At 42.3% G+C, this 20,621-nt stretch overlaps 8 protein-coding genes across 8 annotated transcripts in view; 2 read left to right on the top strand and 6 right to left on the bottom strand.

Moving 5' to 3' along the window:
- Window positions 1-2,194, bottom strand: part of METBIDRAFT_219071 (uncharacterized protein) — a 3,279-nt gene extending 1,085 nt beyond the window's left edge. Inside the window, exon 1 of the mRNA XM_018855115.1 lies at window positions 314-2,194. Within this exon, the coding sequence (XP_018710226.1) occupies window positions 314-2,120 (1,807 nt within the window). The 5' untranslated portion in view covers window positions 2,121-2,194. The remainder of the gene's footprint in view (window positions 1-313) is intronic.
- Window positions 2,195-5,100: 2,906 nt separating this feature from the next.
- On the bottom strand, window positions 5,101-6,084 carry METBIDRAFT_13435 (uncharacterized protein; the record flags this gene model as incomplete). The annotated part of the gene is made up of 1 exon (XM_018854360.1): window positions 5,101-6,084. One exon carries the CDS (start codon window positions 6,082-6,084, stop codon window positions 5,101-5,103), a length of 984 nt encoding a protein of 327 aa, XP_018710225.1.
- A 1,493-nt stretch (window positions 6,085-7,577) lies between these two features.
- On the bottom strand, window positions 7,578-9,074 carry METBIDRAFT_33330 (uncharacterized protein; the record flags this gene model as incomplete). The annotated part of the gene is made up of 1 exon (XM_018856270.1): window positions 7,578-9,074. A coding segment is annotated over one exon (1,497 nt), but the record flags the coding sequence as incomplete, so codon positions are not given.
- Window positions 9,075-15,193: 6,119 nt separating this feature from the next.
- On the top strand, window positions 15,194-16,044 carry METBIDRAFT_218813 (uncharacterized protein). Its single transcript, XM_018855113.1, has one exon. It carries the CDS (start codon window positions 15,422-15,424, stop codon window positions 15,890-15,892), a length of 471 nt encoding a protein of 156 aa, XP_018710223.1. The 5' UTR covers window positions 15,194-15,421; the 3' UTR covers window positions 15,893-16,044.
- A 1-nt stretch (window position 16,045) lies between these two features.
- METBIDRAFT_218903 (uncharacterized protein) lies at window positions 16,046-17,339 on the top strand. Its single transcript, XM_018855114.1, has 2 exons — window positions 16,046-16,596; window positions 16,621-17,339. The coding sequence occupies exons 1-2, from the start codon at window positions 16,198-16,200 to the stop codon at window positions 17,134-17,136; spliced, it is 915 nt and encodes a 304-aa protein (XP_018710222.1). The 5' UTR covers window positions 16,046-16,197; the 3' UTR covers window positions 17,137-17,339.
- Window positions 17,340-17,541: 202 nt separating this feature from the next.
- On the bottom strand, window positions 17,542-17,718 carry METBIDRAFT_22042 (uncharacterized protein; the record flags this gene model as incomplete). The annotated part of the gene is made up of 1 exon (XM_018855134.2): window positions 17,542-17,718. A coding segment is annotated over one exon (177 nt), but the record flags the coding sequence as incomplete, so codon positions are not given.
- A 788-nt stretch (window positions 17,719-18,506) lies between these two features.
- On the bottom strand, window positions 18,507-19,213 carry METBIDRAFT_46025 (60S ribosomal protein eL34; the record flags this gene model as incomplete). The annotated part of the gene is made up of 2 exons (XM_018857982.1): window positions 18,507-18,826; window positions 19,177-19,213. 2 exons carry the CDS (start codon window positions 19,211-19,213, stop codon window positions 18,507-18,509), a joined length of 357 nt encoding a protein of 118 aa, XP_018710220.1.
- A 643-nt stretch (window positions 19,214-19,856) lies between these two features.
- Window positions 19,857-20,471, bottom strand: MMD1 (isoleucine biosynthesis protein; the record flags this gene model as incomplete). The annotated part of the gene is made up of 3 exons (XM_018859111.1): window positions 19,857-20,185; window positions 20,274-20,334; window positions 20,445-20,471. 3 exons carry the CDS (start codon window positions 20,469-20,471, stop codon window positions 19,857-19,859), a joined length of 417 nt encoding a protein of 138 aa, XP_018710219.1.
- Window positions 20,472-20,621: the final 150 nt, after the last annotated feature.

Below are 20,621 nucleotides of genomic sequence, written 5' to 3'. Positions count from 1 at the left end.
ATATCGTCAGAGCTTCCAACAGGGTAACTCTGTGTTTATAAACAGTGTTTATTCGAAATTTAAGCTTAAAAGCTAGCGAAAGATATAAAGTGATTGATAAACACTAGGAAGACAGCCCAAAGAGAATCTTGGAGCTTCAGAGTGCACAACCTCGAAAATAAAGCGTGTCGACAGAAATCAATACGGCCATAGAAAACAGCCTAGAGAAGGAAGGCTAACAAAGATAAAACGAACATACCCAGAACCACGGATCTCGACCCTGCTCCGCCCTCAAATGGCGAAACAGAAGACATCGGGGTTTCAGTCATAGTACCAGAACTGGTGGTGCTGCCCAGAACGTGCCCCGGGGCATCTGTCGCGGGAGCCACTGTAGGATTTGGCCCTTCACCAGTTTCAGAAGTATCACAGTCGATACTCACAGTCCGAGTGACAGTCAAAATCGAAGTAGAATATGAACTTGGGCCGCAAGAGATAGTGGTAGTGAAAATGAGGGTCTCAGTCGTGTAGCTCACTTTAGCAGCTCCACTTGGGACAGGAGCAATGTTTAAAGTAGTAGTCTCCACGACTGGAGTGCAGAATCCTCCTTCATCGCAAGAGGTATTCGGAGCCGGGGTTTCTCTTGTGATTGGACCTTTGGTACTTTCTGGAGATTGACTGCTTTCGCTTTTGAAGTTTGAAGCAGCCGGCACCAATGATGCAGAAGCTGTCAAAGATGCAGCAGTGTCGGTTTCAACGATAGCAGGGTTGCAGTCAGATTCAATAGAGGTCTCAGACGTTGTTGCGACATGAATCAAAGTATACTCCGACTCCAAAACTTCAGAAACAGAAATAGATAAAGAAATAAAAGACTCAGACAAAACAGAAAAAGTTTCAGATGATGCAGAAAAAACAGTTGACGAAGGAATTGTCAGCAGTTCAATTGTTGACGATGAAGGAGCAGACGAAACTGACAAAGACACACGAGACACTAATGAAACGGATGACAGCGTCGATGGGGTCTTGTAAACAGATGACAGCGTCGATGGGGTCTTGTAAATAGATGACAGCGTCGATGGGGTCTTGTAAACAGATGACAGCGTCGATGGGGTCTTGTAAACAGATGACAGCGTCGATGGGGAAGGAGTCGTGGGTGGGGGTTCAATCCAAGATATTTCACATGAGCATAAAGTTGGAGCCACGTTGGGACATTCAGAGTTGTAAGTGATACTCACAAATCCTGATTGTGTTGCTACACAAAATAATTGATCATAATAGAGACCAATGTCAAAGCTAATAATGGGACTGCCGCAGATATAGAGTGTCAAATAGCCTGTGTTGCAATCGTAAAAGTGTTCAATAACAGAATTGGTATCAAAGAGGTGTATCCCATTTCCTCCCCCAAAACCTGCAACTTTGATGATAGGGACGACATTCGGGGTTAAGTTCAACCCAAAGATTCTCAAAAATGAATACAGAGACTTCAAGTAGATAGTTTGAGCTGAAGAAACAAAGCACGTACCGCCGGAGAACTGCAAATCCAAGTTAGAGGCGTAGTCCACGGTGATACAGCCACTTCCGTCTATATTTGTAGTTGTCGCCCAGTAGGTGCCGATCAAACAAATGGATCCCATGTTTAGGATTGTAGTGCTCGCAGAATTGATCATCAACTGTGCAGGTTCAGTGGATTTTCTTTCGAACACCATTTTATTGTGGTTTTCCCAAAATTCCCCAGAATTAACTATGAATGGCACATACCGATATTGAGCTCTAGAAATACCAAAATACATTTCGCCAAGGTTTCGGAAAAACCCGTTTGTAACGATATGGAAATAAGATTGAGACTCCGAAAGCAAAGAAGTGAAGGCGACCCACCCCCGATTTTCAAAATACCGCCCGGTCATAGCCACCGACGCTGGAAAAGTATTCCTGCTTGTGATCAATAAAGTACCCTCAATGTGAACAAAATGTTTCATAGAAACTAGAGGGCTGTTTTCAATATAATAATATGCCCCTCTACTTACATAAACTTTGCTCAAGGATTTGGGTTCCTTATCATTCACATAAGTGTTTTCGGTGATTCTCACAGCAAGTGCCTGGATGAAGAGAAACGCGCAGACCGTCGCGAGAGAGCCTAGTTTCATACTTTAGGAGCGTATTTGACAGATATATGTGCAGAATCACTAAAGGGTATATCAATGAGACAGTTATCTGATTATTATCTCCTTGGGTCTCCGTGAACAGATTTTTATCAGCTTGAATTTTCTCCTGAATTTTATAATGAAAGAAATTTTCATTCTTTTCTTTTATAAGTTTGAAAATATTCTCGGTAGCTCCTTGTGGAACTAAAACAACAGACATTTCTGGCCCAAAAGGTGGCGACAATAAGCAGTCTCAATTCTGCACAAAGAGACAATGTACGTTTCATGTATAAGCGAGTGAAATGATAACAATTATTGTTACATTCTAGTCCCTGAAATTCCAAGAAATTCCAAGAAATTCCAATGCTCCTGATACATCATAAAGACATGAATTCTCGCCAAGAGCCCTTGATTTATCCCATCTCGCCTAAGGCCGTCTCTATCACGTGATACGACCCCTTTCTAGAATTCTCGCTTCATGTTAAGCTGGCTCAATTGTTTGGCCACTATTACTTTTCTTAACTTCTTGTATTTTATCTTTGTCTCGAAATTTATCCGTGTGCAATGGTAAAACACATTTTTTTTTTAAATTGTCAGCCGGTCGGAGTAAGGCTTTGTAGGTACATGACTAAGCCCACCTTTTAGGCTCTGAGTTTAGCCTCGGTTACCTGTCACCCCGAAAACTGCACATTGTTATTTCCAGCATTGTTCAGGTCTATCCTGTGTGAAACACATTGAGCTCATGTTGAAGTCTATCCTGCATTGAAACTATACGCCGGCCCAGAGCCTTGGCCAATGTTGTAGACAGTCCTAGTATGCGTATACCGGGCACATCTTGGTATAACATCTAGGGTGGTGGAAACATGTGAGCAAACAGTACTATGGTAAGGACCACATCTGTGGGACTTAGCTTATGGGAACGTAAGAATCGATTAAGATGTAGATCTATGAAGAGGAGTTTCCCTTAAAGAAGGAAGAAAAGGAGACATGAAAGGTTTTTCATGTCTTATATAGCTGACCACTGTGAGAGTGGCTTCGCCTTTAGAGTACGTGTCCCAACCATCATACTGGTCGGGTCATCTATCTAAACAACCCATAGGTCAGTCTAGAAACTCTGTTAATATTAAAGATATACCTAGCATGCGTATACAGGCCTAACCGGGTATCGCGTCTAGAGCTAGTGAGAAAGTATGAGCGAATGGTATAATGAAAAGGGCCGCATCAGCGGACTTGGCCTACGGGAACGTAAGAATCGAATAAAATTTGAATGAAAGTCTTGAATAAGAAAAAGAAATGAGACCCAGAAAGTTTTTCATTTTTTATGTGGGCACCATTCCTAACCACTCTAGTGATTGAGTCACCTAATTCCACAAGTATGAAGTGAGATCATGAACCTTTGTCGAGTCTACTTAGAAGGACAATTCCAATCATGCCAACTAACTAGCCGACTAAGTCAGTATTTGCCTGCTAATTAGTTTTTGCAATTTAATACCATATTAAAATCTTATCAATGTATGTGTAGATTACTTGTGCATGTATAGCACGTGTATGTATTAGGAGTGTAGGTCTTCAGGCACATAGAACAACTAGTTTATATGTCCATTTCTACAGCTCTGGCTGCTGATGATACCTATGAAGAGGCTCAAAAATTCATTATGCCCTGGAATTTTCGAAACTTTTTAAGAAATCATCATGAATTAATCATAAATTATGCACCTTATATTATAATGAAATAAAATTCTCCATTAAATGTGTGCTTTACAAGAGAACATCGTACAAGAGAGCCGAGTGTAGCAAAAATTTTCAGTCGTGATTTGGAAACGAAAATCATTTTATGGTTAGTCATTTTTTTCGTTCATGAAGTGGCAGATGGCAGTAAAATTGCTCTAATAAAAAATGAGAATCAGAACTTTTGATTGCATGTTAATCTTTCCGATAAACAGAAAAATGTGTTTCTGGAACAAATTATTCTACTGAGCTTGCAATTTAATTCTAAGTTCTTTTTGAGTGATGACAGATTGCACGTTTACCAGTTTCGTGCTTAAAATTTTCAAGGAACAAACTCTTGATGAATTACTTGAAGTTGATGGGCCGCAAAACATTCGCGAAATAATTTTCTAAGTTATTGAACCTTTTCATAGAAAGTAAATAATTAGATAGTCAACAAACAGTAAGATAGTTAGCTTAATGAAAAAAAAAAAAAGTGAATTCTCTGGAAAGAATAAAGCACACAGTTAGAATGAGATGTGATACGAAGTGGAGCTAAAAAAACTTCCCATTCTGTATTCGATACTGCGGTAAGTATTTCAAATGGTTCTATTGATAATGATGACGCATTGCAAAACCCCTCCGCATAATAAGTCCGATATTTTATCCTTGAAAAAAAAGATGTCAAGTAGCTTTGTTGGATTTATGTGCGATCCAAGCGTAGAAATAGGAACTTAAGATGGCTGACGCTCGTTTGATTCCCTGGTGCAAATCTTTGGCCTTTAGTTCAAATAACAGATACATTGGAAAACAATACATGTAGCTGATCAATTGAGAGGATTACTAGCTGATTGGAAAAAAAGCAATATACAACATTTGCTCATTTAGACATTAAAAGGTGACAACTCACTTACAAAATAAAGGAGAAAGATTCAAATATTAAAAATTGTCAAATTACGTCTCGAGATGAATAGAAACTCAAACCACCAACAAATAATTGACTGGTTTGATGAAATTAGCTCAGCAATTTTATCTTAAGAATTCAAAAAAATGTATGTAGTTGTTATAATCCAATTCAAAGCCTAGTACCATTTAGGTTAACTATGGCAAAAGCACATATCTGTTATGCATCAAGAGACTCGTTGAAGCTATTAACGAAGATTACGTAGTTAAGAATTAGTTCAGACATTAAGGGCGCTGGGACTTGTTTTTAACACAAACAAATTGAATTGCAAAAAAAAGGATAACTGACGAGGGGATATCTGTACAGATGTCATCAGAAAAACAATGAAATACATGAGCATTCATCTGGTCGGCTTTTGGGAGCTGGGCCATCGTAGAAAATGCCCTGGCCATCTTTTGATACTTTCAACAAGGAATAATCATATCCTTGGCCAATTTTAAATCCAACTTCAGACAAGGGTGACAACAAAAGCCTAAGAATACCCGTAATATCGTCATACGTATGCTTAGTGAACGCATAATCAACCTCAATTATATTTCCCCCTCCAAATCCGGCAACTTTGATGATGACGAAAGAATCAGAATCGAAAGCTAAACCAAGAATAGTCAAAGAAGAGCTAGAGGATGCTAAGTATATAGTTTGAGTTTTTGATATAGAGTGATGCAGGGCTTGCAGGAACATTTGAAATTCTAGTTTTGATGTAACGCCCACAGAGATACAGCCACTTCCATAAATGCTTGTCGTTGTTAACCAGTCTATGTTCGATAAGCAAATTACCCTACTGTTTGTTATGGAAGAAACACCACTTTGAATCTTCCCAAGATATAATGTAGGACTAATTTTGAAGTCTGTTTGGAAGAACATCATACCGCTGTTGGTCCATGAGGTCATAGAAGAGACATTAAATGGCGTTTCCACCAAATTTGCACTAGATATAAGAAAGTACATATTTCCAGTGTTTAGAAAAGATCCAGATGCAGCAACTTTAAATGATGAGAGTGCGTTTGCTGACAAGGATTTGAAGGCAACTGTTCCAGAGTTTTCAAAATGCTTACCAGTTAGTAAAACTGAAGTGGCTGAACTGCTTGTAACATAGAATCCACCGGCATTGTTAACAGATCCTTCAAGGGAAACAAAAAGGGAGTCTTCAATTGAAAGATATACCCCCTCATTCACAGTAAGATAGTCTAAGGTTATATTGTTCGAATTTGTGTAAGAAGTTTTTGCATTTATGACAGTTGCAAATGCCAGACCCAAAGCAACTGTTATAGTTGCTACAAGAGTCTTGATTTTCATTGAGTTTCAATTCTGGTGACGGAAATTGTTATTGGTTAACGATGTCTAGGTCTAAGAGACCCACGTATTCTCAAAATCATGGCTTGTTCGTCTATACTGAAGTTCTCAAACAACCATATGTGTAGTACTATTTTATTTCATTCTTACCGTGTATCACGAGAATTCATAGACGGAAAGCCTGCTAAATACTCTATCATAAATTCAACCAGATTCTCGCATAAGCTCACAAATATGGTAAAAATGGAAAATTTCAATTTGCAAGCAAGTTTAGTCTATAATGTAGCATTTTTCCAGAAAAAACATCGAAATGAAAAAGTCATCACATCTTTTTCAGGCGAAGACTGTACTGTATGAGCCATGTAACAAACGCTTATTTTGGTGAAACAATAGGATTCAAGGGGTCGTCTATCGTTTTATGCAGTCAACGTCAACTAGTATTTTTCATAGAAACTTGAAACTGCTTCTTCAAATTACAAGCGCAAAGACCATTAAGGAAATCATAATCTCAACTCATTAAATCACGATGATAAAACCTCTGTCTGAGAAGTCAAAAAAATTTTTTTTTTTTGTTCAATGTCTATCTTCAGAGTGACATATTGTACACCTATATTCAAAAACTCACATGCTGGGCAACCATAAGTGCTGTTGAAGCTCAAATATCAGGCAATACCACAAAAGAATCAAACGTTTATTTTCAGAATATTCGCAACAATTGATACAATAAACTTGAAATGTGCGACCATTACAGCGTGTATATAACTTCAACACATGAAGTTCTCGCACCATTTGTTTTGTGCTTTACTTTCTGTCCTTGCGAGTCTAAGCAAGCAACCCGAGTATTGTTTACATTGCAGAGCGCGAAATGAGCCACTGCTCTAAAAATACTTGCTTACTTGTAAGTATCAAAAGATATTGAACTAATGTGGAAATGTTTGGCCAAATACCTGGCCACAAGAGTGAGTCGTCCGCTGCAAGTGAAAAAAAAAAAATTCAATTTATCTTGCGCCGTTCGAGGTGATAAACACAAATTGCTCCATTGCGTTTCTAACTAAGAAGAGAAGTTTATTAGAAATTCAGCCACTCAGCTGACGAAAGTGAATATGTGTAAGGCATGTCTTTTGTAGACAGATCACTCTATTCATAAAACCCAGAAAAACGTTGTTCAAATGGGTAGTCCCGAAAAATTGCTCGTGCAAATAGTTTTGTTCGCACGACTAAAAGAAAAAGAATCTAGAAGAGGAAGGCTAACAAAGGCACAATGAGCATACTCATAATCATGGATTGCGATGCAACTCCGGCCTCAAAGGTTGAGATCGATGTTTGAGAAGCTGTTAAGACACTCAAAGCAGTTCCTACACAGTAGTCCGTTGTTGAGATATAGACCCGGGATATATTACCCTGGACTCTAACTTATTACTGATAACCGATGGAGACCAAACCGGTCGTGGGTTCCCGCGTGAAGAGTTTTCACATCCCACGCCCGGTCCTGCTCACTATATGCAATATACCGATTCTCCGTGATGATTAATGTTAACAGAAGCCGAAATAGTAATAGAACTCATGGAATTGCTCAGACTGCTCACCAGAGCTGTAATCGAAGAAGTAGGCTCACCCCCAGTTGTAATAGTGTCGCAATCAATACATGACGGCAAAGTAACGGTCAATTTAGTGACATCAGAAGCGCTTGGGCCATTGGTAACGGTTGTAAGGGTTGAGTACACTCCCGTTTTGGAGTTTTCCCCAGCAGATGCACTGGCTGCACCGTCGGTTGAAGTCCAAGTACAAGTGCTTTTTCCATCACATGAATCGGTCACCTTTGAGTTCCGGCTTGTAATAAAAGTACTTGAAACATCTACGGGCTTTCCCGTTCCAACCTCGCTTACATCGCGGGTCAAATCTGAGGCGGTGGTGGCGGAGCCAACAGAGTCGGTAGTCACAACAACAACACCGCTGTCAGTCTCAACAGAACCATCAGACTTGGTAGAAACGAAAGTCGTGGTGTAGGTGGTGCCGACGAAAGAAGAACCAGTGTCAGAAAATGCTGGAGCCTCAGACGAAGCTGGAGCAGCAGACGAAGCTGGAGCCTCAGAAAATGCTGGAGTAGTAGACGAAGTTGGACCCTCAGAAGAGACTGGATCCTCAGAAGATGCTGGAGCAGCAGACGAAGTTGGACCCTCAGAAGAAACTGGAGCCTCAGAAGATGCTGGAGCAGCAGACGAAGCTGGGGCGGAAGTCTCAGAAGAAGCTGTGATTGTACCCAGAGATCTATCAGTTGAAGCGATGAATGTGGAGGAAGAAGCAATGGCAGTAGTTGTGACTTCTGGGAAGGAAGAAACGCACGAACATACGGCTGGGATACTATTAGGGGCAGGGCCGCTGTAAGAAATGCTTCTGCTGATCAACGTGGATGACGTGCTGAACAATGACTCATCGTACCCGGTACCAATGTCAATATCAACTTCGAGTAAGAAGGTCAACGAAAGGGTCAATATACCTGTGGTCGAAGAATATGAATATGAAAGGAAAAGAATGTCAAGATGAATTGTGTTTCCATTTCCAAAGCCTGCGACTTTAATGGTATTATCGGGGATCAAAGATACGCTCAATCCAAGAATACTCAACACGGAGTCGGAGGACTCCAAGTAAATGGTTTGGGTTTCTGCAACAGAAAACAAAAGCGTTCCAACGGCTAATTGCAAGTCCAACTCGGCACCCGAGCCCACAGTGATACAGCCACTTCCATCAATACTAGTTGTTTGTAACCAGAAGGTGTTGTACAAACAAATTGATCCGTCATTTGTAATTCTGGAAAGACCATCGCCTCCAAGGACTTGCTCAATTACTAACAAGGCACTGCCACCAGAGGCTCTCCGGAAAACCATCATACCACTGTTAGTCCAAGAGGTCACAGAAGTGACAATAAATGGCGTTCCCACAAGAGGAGCGCCGGATATACCAAAGTACATATCACCGGTGTTCGAGAAAGATCCGATCGTAGCAATGTCATAAGTTGAAAGAACGTTTGCTGACATGGAGTTGAAGGCAACTGTTCCTGAGTTTTCAAAATGTCCGCCAGTCATCACCACCGAAGCGGCTAAACCATTAGCGCTCGTGACAAAAAAGCCACCAGCATTGTCAACAGAGCCAACCAAAGTTACGAGCGCGCTATTCACAATCGAGTAATAAACACCAGCATTGATAACGAGAGCGCCCAAGGACAATTCAATGGTCGTGATTTCAACAGTGTTTTCACTGATGGTCACAGCGAGCACTAGGCTGAACATATACGAGATGGCCAAAGCCGCCGCGCGAAAACCTAGTTTCATTGTGAGTGAGGTTGGAGGTATGCGTTGAGAAATCAAACTAAAATTTTAGGAGTCTGATTCTTCGCCTTTTATTTTGCTCTCTCCGGTGCATCATACTTTTCAGAACGCCATATTTGAATCCAATTAGGTTGAGTTCAGTGTGGCTTCGATGTTTTTGCAGTCCAGTTCTCTTTGCAGCACGCGGTCCTGTTTAAACTTCCCGGTGCGTCCGTTGTTCAAGTCCAAACCTTCACTCAGTTCTTTTAAACCTACCATCTTGCAACAGCTTCTGTTAACGGTCTCAAGTCATGATATCCCTGTTGTCCTTTGGGAAACATACAGTTTAGTGCTAAGATTTTAAGCAACTCAAGTTATATTGTACACCGAGTTCTAAGTACTTTGGTTGACTTGCCCTCAGCCCGAAGCTTCTTCGCGATTTTTTTCTTGTTTACGAAAAACGCTACCCGAATGTTGTTGGGTGTTTTCGCTCTCATGCATGCCAAAACGCGTAGGGAACCGTACGCAACACACAAATTTGGGTAAGAATTAGCGTGATGGGCCATGATCCTGTTGCAAAAAACAACAGGTTTGCCATATGTATAAATTTTTTATACGCTTCGGCCTGCATCATTCGGAAAAGTAGCTCAATAAGTTAAAAAAAGATGTCGGCGTGCTCTTGAAAACGTTTTCCCAAATGTTGTTCCTCTCATGTACTTCTGTAATGTATAAGCTAGGCTAAACATTTTGAGCCACAATATACGTTATATACAGGAAATAGATGGCTTCCCGATCTTTTTCTTGGCGAAGCGCGTTGCCAGAAAATGCACGGGGGTTTCAATCGCGACTTTTATGCATATTGTCTGCGATCCTCGTTCTGCAAGCGCTGAGGCGATTGAACGGCCACACGATTCTGGGAACCGGAAATTTCGCTTGCAAGCTATGGGCGTAACTCTTCAGACGGCCTCAAATAAATTCCAGTAGGCATAACGATTGACTTGACTCTTTCGCTTCAAGTCTAAAACACCAGATCGATCAACAATTTCTTTTGGATCAGACTTGCATACTTTAATTCTCGGGATTTAGGTTAAATCACCTCTAACTAGAACTAAGGTAAACTTGCCACTAAAATAGAGTCATATTCCTCTAGCAGAACTTAAAAGATTCAAGAGGGCTGGAATAATTACGAAAATGTCTTCTAAATCAAGCCAGGATTCAGAACACGACGTGAGATACCTGTCCTTCAACGGGACTGTTTGTTCAAGGAAGCACACTGCTTCTATCATCTTTTATTATAATCCCAACTGTGAATTTCCTAGGTAACTCAGGGAATTAACTTCTTCAGGTTTGTACTAGAAATATTTCGAGATTTAAAAGATTTATAATGCAGATCGCTAAATTTCTCTATAATTTACAATGTGATGCTCCTGAGCAAGAAGCGGACAGATGGAGGTCCACAATAATAACTTTAACGCAACCTCGTCATTTTACCACATGATTCTTACTACTGAAAATGGCTATATTTAGTCTCTAGAGAGTAGCATAAATTCTCTTCTGATTTTTGAGAAGCTTGAAGCCTCGTAGCCTAAGGCTAGGCACACCGGAGAAGTAAAAAAAGAAAACTTGTTTCAAGGGAAACTCTCCTGGAAGAAGGCAGGAATGGATTTCGAAAAACAAGATTCCAAAGTTCGTCAACTTTGCTAAAACTTCACAAATGGTAAGTTTAGACGAACTTGCAGATTGATTTGAGTTTGAAATCGCGTACCTAATTGTTTGAAAGTGGAAAAATTCGGTAGTCATGCACGACAAGAGAAAAATGCGGTCTTTACTCAAAGCCACCACAAGGCTGCTTTTCTATTTGCCTAGTAGGACAATAATTGCTCATTCAGATCCGGGGCTTTGTGGCCCGGGACTTAGGGTCTAAATTATTTTTAGAATGCCTAGAACACCCAATTCTGAAAAGTCTTTCATTTCTCACGTTGAGAATCTCGCAAACAAAAAACATGCGGTAAATGTTCTATCTCTTCATGAACCAAAATATGTAAGGCATTTAATCATACCGCTGGGCTTGAATACCGAGAAAAGGGCATATATTAAGGAATGTGAATTAATATTCATAAAATATTAAATGTAATTAAGAGCCAAGAAAGATAGTATTCATTATCTTTGAGACTGTTGTTTAGAATCAGAATGAAATAAAAGAGACGAATCTTTGTTGTGAGGTAATTGGTGATATAAGGCTTGATTGGAGTTGAATTTGGTGACGCCATCAAAGAGCATTATCATGTTCAGTTGCTTTTTATCCGTGAAAAATTGCTCTTTGGGCTCAAGAAAAATTATCAGATCATCCAAATCGCTATCTGCCGCTAAATAAAAACAAAAGTTTGTACTAATTTTGGAGATTACCTAACAAGCTTTATTTATTTGAGTATACATGTGTCCTTACAAACAATTCAGGAGTACATTTTGCTTTTCTTGCCTCTTATAGAAAAATGATTTTTCTCATATCATGCAAAGGTGAAGACTGCTTTGGATTTGACAATTTGTTCAGGAGTTCATCGTTGTGTATATTCTGATTTTTCTTTTTCTGGCTTTTTACTGATGGGTCGAGCCAAAAATAATCCACTACCCGGACAGCTATTGTGGGAATTCTGATTGAAGAAAGATTTGAAGTCTACAATATGCTGCATGGTGACTCGGCTCATATGACATTTATATCTATGGGAATTCAAAGCATGGCTTTCAGCATGCTAAGACCTAGAAAACAGCAAAAAACTTCCCAAAACCATGTCTTGGTCAGATATCCCTTGATAGTAGTAAATAGAAAGAAGGTGAAAATAGCTCTTTCACAATGGAAGAATGAAAAGATAAGAAATCAGGTCAATGAAGAGGAATTCAGTGATACGATTCATTTCCTTTATAAGAGCACATGAAAATTTCATGGAATAAGCTATGCTTCCATTCCGTCGAAAGCCCAAAATTGACAGAAACTTGTTGCCGAAGTAGGACATGGAACAACAAACATATATAACTTAGGCCTTAGCGAAACGAGACAGGTGTTGCATGGAAATCATCAAGCCGATCTAAGCTAGAGTTTATTGTGTCTTTTCATCTACCCAAAAACCCGTGAATGAAAAAATAAGTATATCGAGCCAGATTATGATCATTGCTGACGAGGCGCCCTGTCTATTGTGAATCCTGCGCATGGAAAGCAAATTACTGAGATAGTTATTGTTTCTTATCCAGTTTTGTAAAGATCTGATGGCGCTATTTTCGTTAAATGCGGGATTTGATCATTTAAATCCACGTGGATGCTTTAGGTTTGCGACTAGATTTTCAAATCAGCGATACTTGAATTTAGATCAGAGTAGCCGTGAATGTACAGCTCGCAAAACCTACATGCAGTATACCAATCAAACGAGCCTCCATTTTTAATGCAAGTCTCATTCTCGGCGGTATTATAATAAATACAGGATCAGAACAAACCTATTACTCAGGAAGGGCCTTGGTGTTCGGACACCCCCATGACTAGGAAGCTATTGAATGAATCAAAGGAACTTTTGCTCGAAAGACATAGAAGCAAATAGAATAGCTGACATGTATAAAATAGAAGAATTTTTTGAAAAGTCGCTCTCTCCTCTAGCCCGCAATAATAAAGTCTGAGTTGAAAACATTTCATTTACAATAAAATTTCTTTGCATATCTTCAAAGCTCGCACTATATGATCAAGTTTCAATGTATACATCCGAATTTATGCAAATGCTTTTGCCAAGTTTCAATTATTTCGCTTTGCCAGCATCAAACTCAGAGATTCGAACTCACGCAGTTTACAGTGAAAGTGTTTATACTAGACATTTTAGGATTTGATGAATATTTGATTGCGATCTCATAAATATCCCTGGAGCCATTACTTTTTGCAAAGGTAAGTCAGCTAGTGATCAAAGCTCTACTTCACAAAATTTTAGAACGACTTGAAGATATACTACGCTGTATTTTAATCTGATTAAAACATTGAAGGGAAATGCATATACATTAGGTGCAAAAGAGAATTCAAAAGCCAGTGATCGCCCAGAAAAACTTTTAGGATGTTGTTGACAAAAAAAAAGAAATTTAACGCATTAAGTGAGAGCGACAATTTTTATTTCTTTTAATAATGATGCAGCAACGTGGATATCCACTATGTATATCAGAATATTTTAGCTAACTTGGTTGAGTAAGATAAATGGGGGAAACCGAAAAATGGCAGGCTTCTTGGAAGCCGAAGGAGCCCTTCAGTAATAATTGGAGAATGAGCTTAACATTTCCCCTCGTTTTTCCCTTTTTATTTTTCCAATTATGGACGGAAAGCCCGCCCAATATCCATGGCACAATAGAAATTGCGACTTATCAGAATATTTCGGCATTTTCATCACTATATTTTGACAGTAAGAATAATAAGTGGTCTAAGGCACGGATGTGCACTGACTTTAGATGACACATATAAAGGGAGATAGTATTGGCCTAGTATTTCTATAAAAGCAGCTTTTTAATACAAACAAAAGTGAAAAGCTCGTTTTCTGCAAATCAAACAGCGATTTGTCGAAACAAAAAAATTATCGTGATTTAGGAAAGAGACAGAGCATGCGATGGCTTGACTTCTGCAAGCCAGAAAGCGGAAAAACCGTTTGAGTTGCGCTGTTTGTTCTGACTCTAGGTCAAAAACTGTCATACTCTGTCCAACTGGAAAAAACCTCCACTGATCTCAATTGAATGGGAGAAAGAGTCACAATCTTTCTAAAAACCAAAAAAAAGGGGTAGTAGGAGATGTGTATACTTCTATTCCCATTCTCAATTTTTCGAACCGAAAATAATTTGGACGACGAAAGAATCAATTTCATTTTACTCGTTGATGGGGAATAATAAAGATTATACTCCTCATGAACAGCGTGTTACCCAAAAGATCCCCACAATTTGATTGAGCCTTTCTGTCTCTCACTTTCACATTGTTTCAATGGCTTGAAGATGCGAAAATGCTATTTACTTTGGGATGTCGAGTGATCTCTCGTAGTTGTCTTGAAGCAAATTCGTCAAAAAAGAATAATTCAAATAAAGTTGCTTCTCATGTTTCTGTTAGGCTTCTAGTAATGCTGATAGAAGTCCATATACTAGTTGGAAAACAAATATTGATTGAGCTGTTGTGCATTTTGCGTGAGCGAAACTGAACTTTCCTCGTGAAATGACTATCGAGGGTATAGTCTCAGTTTATACTGACAATTACAAGATGCAGTCCTTGATGGAAAGGATGGAGCAGGTACATAAACATGGACTCAGAGCCTTGAAGGGAGTTCTTACGGTTCGAAGAAAAGCACCATTGAATTGCCGATGAAAAGTAAATCAACACTCATTTTGTTCAAAGCAAGGTGTGATGCAAGTGCCCAAGTAGGATTTTCGAAGAGAGTGATCAACGGAGGTTGTGCTCGAGGATTGAACAGGTGGCCAAAAAGGGCAATTCTCCTTTGCTATCGAGATTTGTATGTCAATGATACATCCAATGCTGTTGTAAGGTACTGTTTTGACTCGCTGTGCTATGCAGAGGATCATAGGAGGTTCCACAAAGTGCTTGGATATGTGACCCGCCACAACGTATTCTGAAGCAGGTCCATACCTCGCAGTCACTACCGAAACTCAAACAGACGTGAATACAGTTTTTGTTTTTGCGGAATACAATATCCAGATACATACACCAAGCATAATGGAGCAAAAGGATGGCGATAAGCAAATGTGCCCCGTCTGACTGATTACACGGTGTGCATACAGACGCTGCATCAAACGTGTTGGACCAGTGGGTGAACCCGGGGCCCAATATCGCTTTTCTGTTACCTCACCAAAACGGAAAAACAAGGAAAAGAACAAAAAAAGAAGGAGAGAGCAAGTGAAACTAAAAAAATAAAAGAAAGCAAAAGGAAAGAAAGGAAAAGAAGAAGAAAAAGAAGAAAAAAAGGAAACTGGTTTATCTCCATTTCAAACTCCGTGCCCAGAGCCGGGCATGTTGCCCCATGCCTCCTAAGCGCATACCCGGAATTCTCAATGTTTATTGTGGCAATCGCCTCGTACGATGGAGCCGGGCCCGGCGCTGGAATGAACGGCGCACGAAATTAACATCTCGCTGGTATATTACGCCGCCAGGTGCGCTCACATGCACAGAACAAGTAATGAGCCAACCATGGTTTCGGGCCACGTTGACTGATTTCGGCCTTAGGCTCGTTTTCGGGTTCAACGCACTAGTCCATGCCTGTCCAAGCATGTGCTCTCCCTTTCTTGTGCTCTTCATTTTCTGTACCCCGGCCCAACCCCTGGCCGGCTGTGTCCGACCCGTAGGCCCCATAAATTTCTCATTTTTTCGCTCGGCCGCCAGCCCCATCTCTTTTGTCTGCCCACGCCCTTCTTTCCTGTGCGCGCCCTCCGTCCTCTTGAGCTACGGTTCCATCTGGCTCCACCCGTCGCACCTACTCCGAACAGCACTTTGATTCACCCAAGGCCCACCACAAAGTGTCTTTTTTTGCTTGCGGCCACACCTCTCAAACACACACCCCGGTCTCCGTGCAGCGGCCTGAGAGATATTCGTACAAGCGAATTTTAAAAAAAAAAAAATCACCCCTTGCCAGCCAGAAGGACCAGGCACGCCGTAGTTGGGACGTGAGGACACCCCCCGTACTATAGCGTTCGGCACCAGAACACATACGGCGCCACCATTTTGCGCGGAATTCTGGCCAGTATCAAAGCACATCGCCTGCTGCCCCATTTGTGCTCGAAAGCCACGCCAATCACCAAGATGATCCAGCTCCAATACATGTCTTCGTGGGCACCCACGTTTGTTTCTGCCATGGACAGCGAGTTATCTGCCAGGGACAACAAGCCGCCGTTCATTTCGTTCCAGCTTGCTACCGTGAACAAAGAAGGCTTCCCCCACAACAGGACGCTCGTCTCGCGGGGCTTTCTTTTCGATGACAAAACGAGCAACGTGTTGACTTTCTGCACGGACAAACGCACAGACAAGTACAAAGAGCTTTTGGAAAACGACCGTTTCGAGGCCGTGTTCTACTTCGAGAAAATCAGAAAACAGTTCCGTTTGCGTGGCAGAGCCCGCATCATCGACGATGTGCACACGCCGCAGTTGGACTTGACCACCATACAGCCGAAACACATCATTGCAAGCAACATCAACTCGCGCATAAATTCCAGCGACGAGGAAGACTCCGACGACGAGGGCAACTTGGAGATCTCCGTCTCGACCTCCCATGCCTCAAACAAGAACGAACAGCAAAACGGAGAGCCGCTCTCGCCACAGGCAACGCCGCTACCATACCCCATCATTTCACCGCGCCATCTCAGCCGAATCCACAAGGAAGGCGGGCTGGTCTCGGCATCATTTGCGAACCTCTATGAGGTGTCGTCTGTCGAATTCGAAGAGCCCACCCGCGAAGAGTGGGACAGCGAAATACAGCGCATATGGGGCACTCTTTCCAAGGGGCTCAAGCTGGGCTTCCGCGGGCCGCTCCCGGGCGAAAACATGGACGAAAAGAACCAAAACCTCATCGACAAAATAAACCGGGGAGTGGACGGAAAGAAGGAGGAGAGCGGCTTGAAGAACTTTGCTGTGGTGGGTATGTTTATTGACCACGTGGACTACTATGATCAGGAAAAGGGAAGGAGATACATCTATCGTAAGGACAAGTCCCACCATTGGGATGAGCAGGAGGTGTGCCCTTAGGGCGATCTGGATTCCAGACTGACTCTGGTTTTGGGCGAGTGGAAAAGGCGTTGGTTTGCTCTACTCAAACGCCAGGGTGCACATTGACTGGGGCTGTATGTAAGTTGAAAACAGACTCCGGAGAAGTAATGGTAGATGTTGCTGCTTTCCACAATAGGGTACAACGCTGAACCTCCCCAACTGCTGTAAATAAATGTTTCAAGTGTATCGGAATGACGTGAAGCATTCTCCGCAGCAATGTGAAAACACCCTGATTTGTATTCTTGAGATAACGCACTTATTTAAATTCCTGTCTACGTGGCCAATTTCCCAAAACCTGACACGGTCAATGAGCCGCTTGTGATATCCGCTCAAGCTTTCTTTCAAGAGCACTCTGTGCCTTGCTTCATGACAATCCGGTATCCATCAATGTTTGGCTCTAGGTATCCACAGTGGAGCATTCTTAACACAATACGCATCTGCACAACCGCACGGTTTCACTTTTGCTAGGTCAGTTTGAGAGTCTTGGACTATTAGGCATGGATGATAGCTGGGTACTTCGGGGCTTTTCTTCGAGGAGGCGGGGGGAAGGTACACGTTTTCGAATGATACCAACAGTGAAGGTGCCGCGTTCATTCTGAGCAGATATTATAGCCGAAGGTTAAGAGCAAAAAATCTTTGAGATTCTAAGATCGAAGCCACTTGGTGTTTAGTTGGGAAAGCGTTCAAGGGTATGCACGTCAGGGGCCTGTCAGTGCTTTATCTATTATTTGGGAAGCCCGGTTTATCACTGATAAGCCGTGCGGGCCCAGACTTCCGCTGCAGGGAAATAGCTTAATTTCTTGAGCATACGTCTTTACATGCGCTGCATTATACGGGCCAGCAATAATAAAGCTATTTTGAGCTGGAACCAGTCCATGGTATATGTCTATGGAATACTAGGAGGGTTACTTAGTGAGCTAGCCTGAACACTGTCGGGCGTTGCCGAGGAACGGATAACGCCAGTTGCATTTTCGGTATGTTTCGATCTGAACAGACGCTAGAAAAACCGTGAGTGTTTCCGTGCCACCCTCCATGCCCCTAGCATATGGAAGATGGTCAGAGGGCCCCAATGAGTGTAATAAGACTAGGCACTCTATATGAGACATGGTCCAGTATCAGTAAAGCTTCCAAGCCCCGAACCCGGACGCCATCGCAACCCATGGCATGAAACAAGGCACGTAATACCGAGGCCATGCCAAACTGTTGCCTACGAATGTGCGTTGAGCCGAGCAATTGAACAGAACCAGCATATCATCGCGGAACCAATCTGGCCAGCAACCTACAAATAAATTTCAGAATGATATCAAATGTGCATTATAAGAATTACGAGTCAAGTGTAGGAAGTCCGCTTAGTTCTTGGCAGACTTTCTCTCCTTCTCCTGTTGCTCCTTCAACACTCTCTTGACGATCTTTTGCTCCTCGATCAAGAAGGCTCTGACGATTCTCTCCTTGACACAGTTGGCACATCTGGAACCACCGTAGGCTCTCTGGACGGTCTTGTGGGTCTTGGAGATTTGAGCGTATTGTCTTGGTCTCAAGGAAGCGACACCTGGCAAAGCGATGCCACAGTCACCGCACTTGACCTTAGAGCCTTGCTTCTTGACGTGTTGAGCGATCAACTTTCCACCTGGGGTCTTGACGACCTTGATCTTGTTGGATCTGGTGTTGTCTAGAATTGTTAGTAATGAAGCTTCGTTTAGAGCTGGGATTGCACGGGTTTGCCTGCTTAGAGCTATCATCATTTAAGTTTGGTCAGGTTGTTTATAGGGGGGTCTCATGTCTTGCGGCAGATGGCTACATGCCATGAATTGCAGGGATTAGATTAGAAATTCTGGACTGCTTTGGTTCACGGGCAAGAACTTTTCATTTGTTCCAATGTATTGTGGGATTTTTGGGTGGAAAGTGACCGAGGCAGTTTGGAGGTCACAGCTCTGAAAGGCTAGAGGAGTATCACGGGTATGGATGAAATTAAGCGTAAGAGACGGGCATTTCGTTTCCAGCATCGAGTAGGACACATACATGGAGTTTGTCTTCTGTAGGTAACACGTTGAGCCATTTTGTCGTGAGTTCAAGTAGATATCAAACTTAGGTATTCGTGAGTAGATTTGGGTTGGAGAAATTTTCCGCGGCCCGGTGCGGTGGTAGGATGAGCGCCTGCATTTGGCCGGCGCGATCGTTTGCCGTGTCATGTGACACGCGGGCGTCTTCAGGTCTTCAGCCCTAGCCTCCAACATGCGGTCACGCCCGAATATGCAGTCCCGCAGGGTCCAGATACGAGGACCGGGGAAGGAAGGGTCCCGTTCCCTGGTGATTGATTAACAGGGAGACACTAGGATAATGGCCCCAATTTAGCTCGCATACTCCAAGCGCACTTTTGCTTGGAATTCCTATGTCTAGATGTGTCCAAATCATCCATGCTTCATTCGAATCGAGCCCTGGTCTTCTCAAGCTATGTGCTATCTCCAGTCACATTGTCCGTGGAGACTTCGAACCTGTTGCACTGGCACGGCTGAGTGACGGGGTAGCATACTTGTCATTTTCTGCTCTTCGAACTCGATCATTTGTAACCCGATCACATGTGCTTTATGAGTGTCGGGCTTCCCATAACCTCTACAGGATAATTATATACGAACAGTCATGTATTGCTTAGTTGCGATGCCTGGAATCAAGCCACATTGTCAATGCGAACCACTGGGCACTTACAATTTGCTGGCGTCCTTGTCGATCGCCACAACTTCCATCTCCAACTCTACGCCCAAAGGCAATTGCTTGACGGCAACGCAAGATCTGGCTGGCTTATGGTCGTTGAAGTACTTTCCGTAAACGCCGTTGAACTCGGCGAATTGGGTGTCCATGTCTGTCAAGAAAATGTTGGCCTTGATGATGTGGTTCAACGACGAGTTGGACGCCTCCAAAATGTTTTTCACGTTCTGGATCACCTGCTCGGCTTGCTCCGCGATAGTAGGCTTGCCTGGCAAAGGCTTGTTTTCTGGAGTGTAAGGGATTTGGCCCGATACGTAAATGAAACCTAGGGTTAGTATACTCCAAAGAGCATGGGCGACTGGCACAATATAACAACTATATGTGTCTTTATCATCGTGACTCAAAACACATACCGTTTACCTTGATAGCCTGGCTGTAAGAAGCTGCTGGTGGTGGGGCGTTGGCAGTCTTAACCTTGGAGTGTTAGTACGAGTTAATCTGAAAAGAATCGACGCTAGACAGTCACAAAACTGTTTCCTCTGACTCCACATTCAAGAGCGCATCAGTTTCTACACGATACATACAGGTGTGATAATGGATCTTTGGGACATCTTGAATGCGTTTTTGGGGAATGAACGGAAAGTGCTGGCAAACATTGGTGAGGAAAAGGACAGTTGGCGGGCCTCGGAATTGTAATTACGCGTAGAGATAGCCGTCACTCTCGGGTGCGGTTCCGGGGCGCCGCGCCCAATAACCCGTGG

This window comes from Metschnikowia bicuspidata (genome assembly GCF_001664035.1).
Source record: "Metschnikowia bicuspidata var. bicuspidata NRRL YB-4993 chromosome Unknown METBIscaffold_6, whole genome shotgun sequence".
Taxonomy (NCBI): domain Eukaryota; kingdom Fungi; phylum Ascomycota; class Pichiomycetes; order Serinales; family Metschnikowiaceae; genus Metschnikowia; species Metschnikowia bicuspidata.
Note: the sequence above shows the minus strand (reverse complement) of the source record. Positions and strands in the feature narration are given on the sequence as shown.

What these genes read in the sequence shown, in the direction of transcription:
- METBIDRAFT_218813 (XM_018855113.1), top strand. Translation starts at nt 15,422, where the DNA reads ATGCCTCCTAAGCGCATACCCGGAATTCTCAATGTTTATTGTGGCAAT.
- METBIDRAFT_218903 (XM_018855114.1), top strand. Translation starts at nt 16,198, where the DNA reads ATGATCCAGCTCCAATACATGTCTTCGTGGGCACCCACGTTTGTTTCT. An exon ending in CAAGCAACATCAACTCGCGC is followed by an intron (nt 16,597 to 16,620) that starts ATAAATTCCAGC and finishes GACGAGGAAGAC; the next exon opens with TCCGACGACGAGGGCAACTT.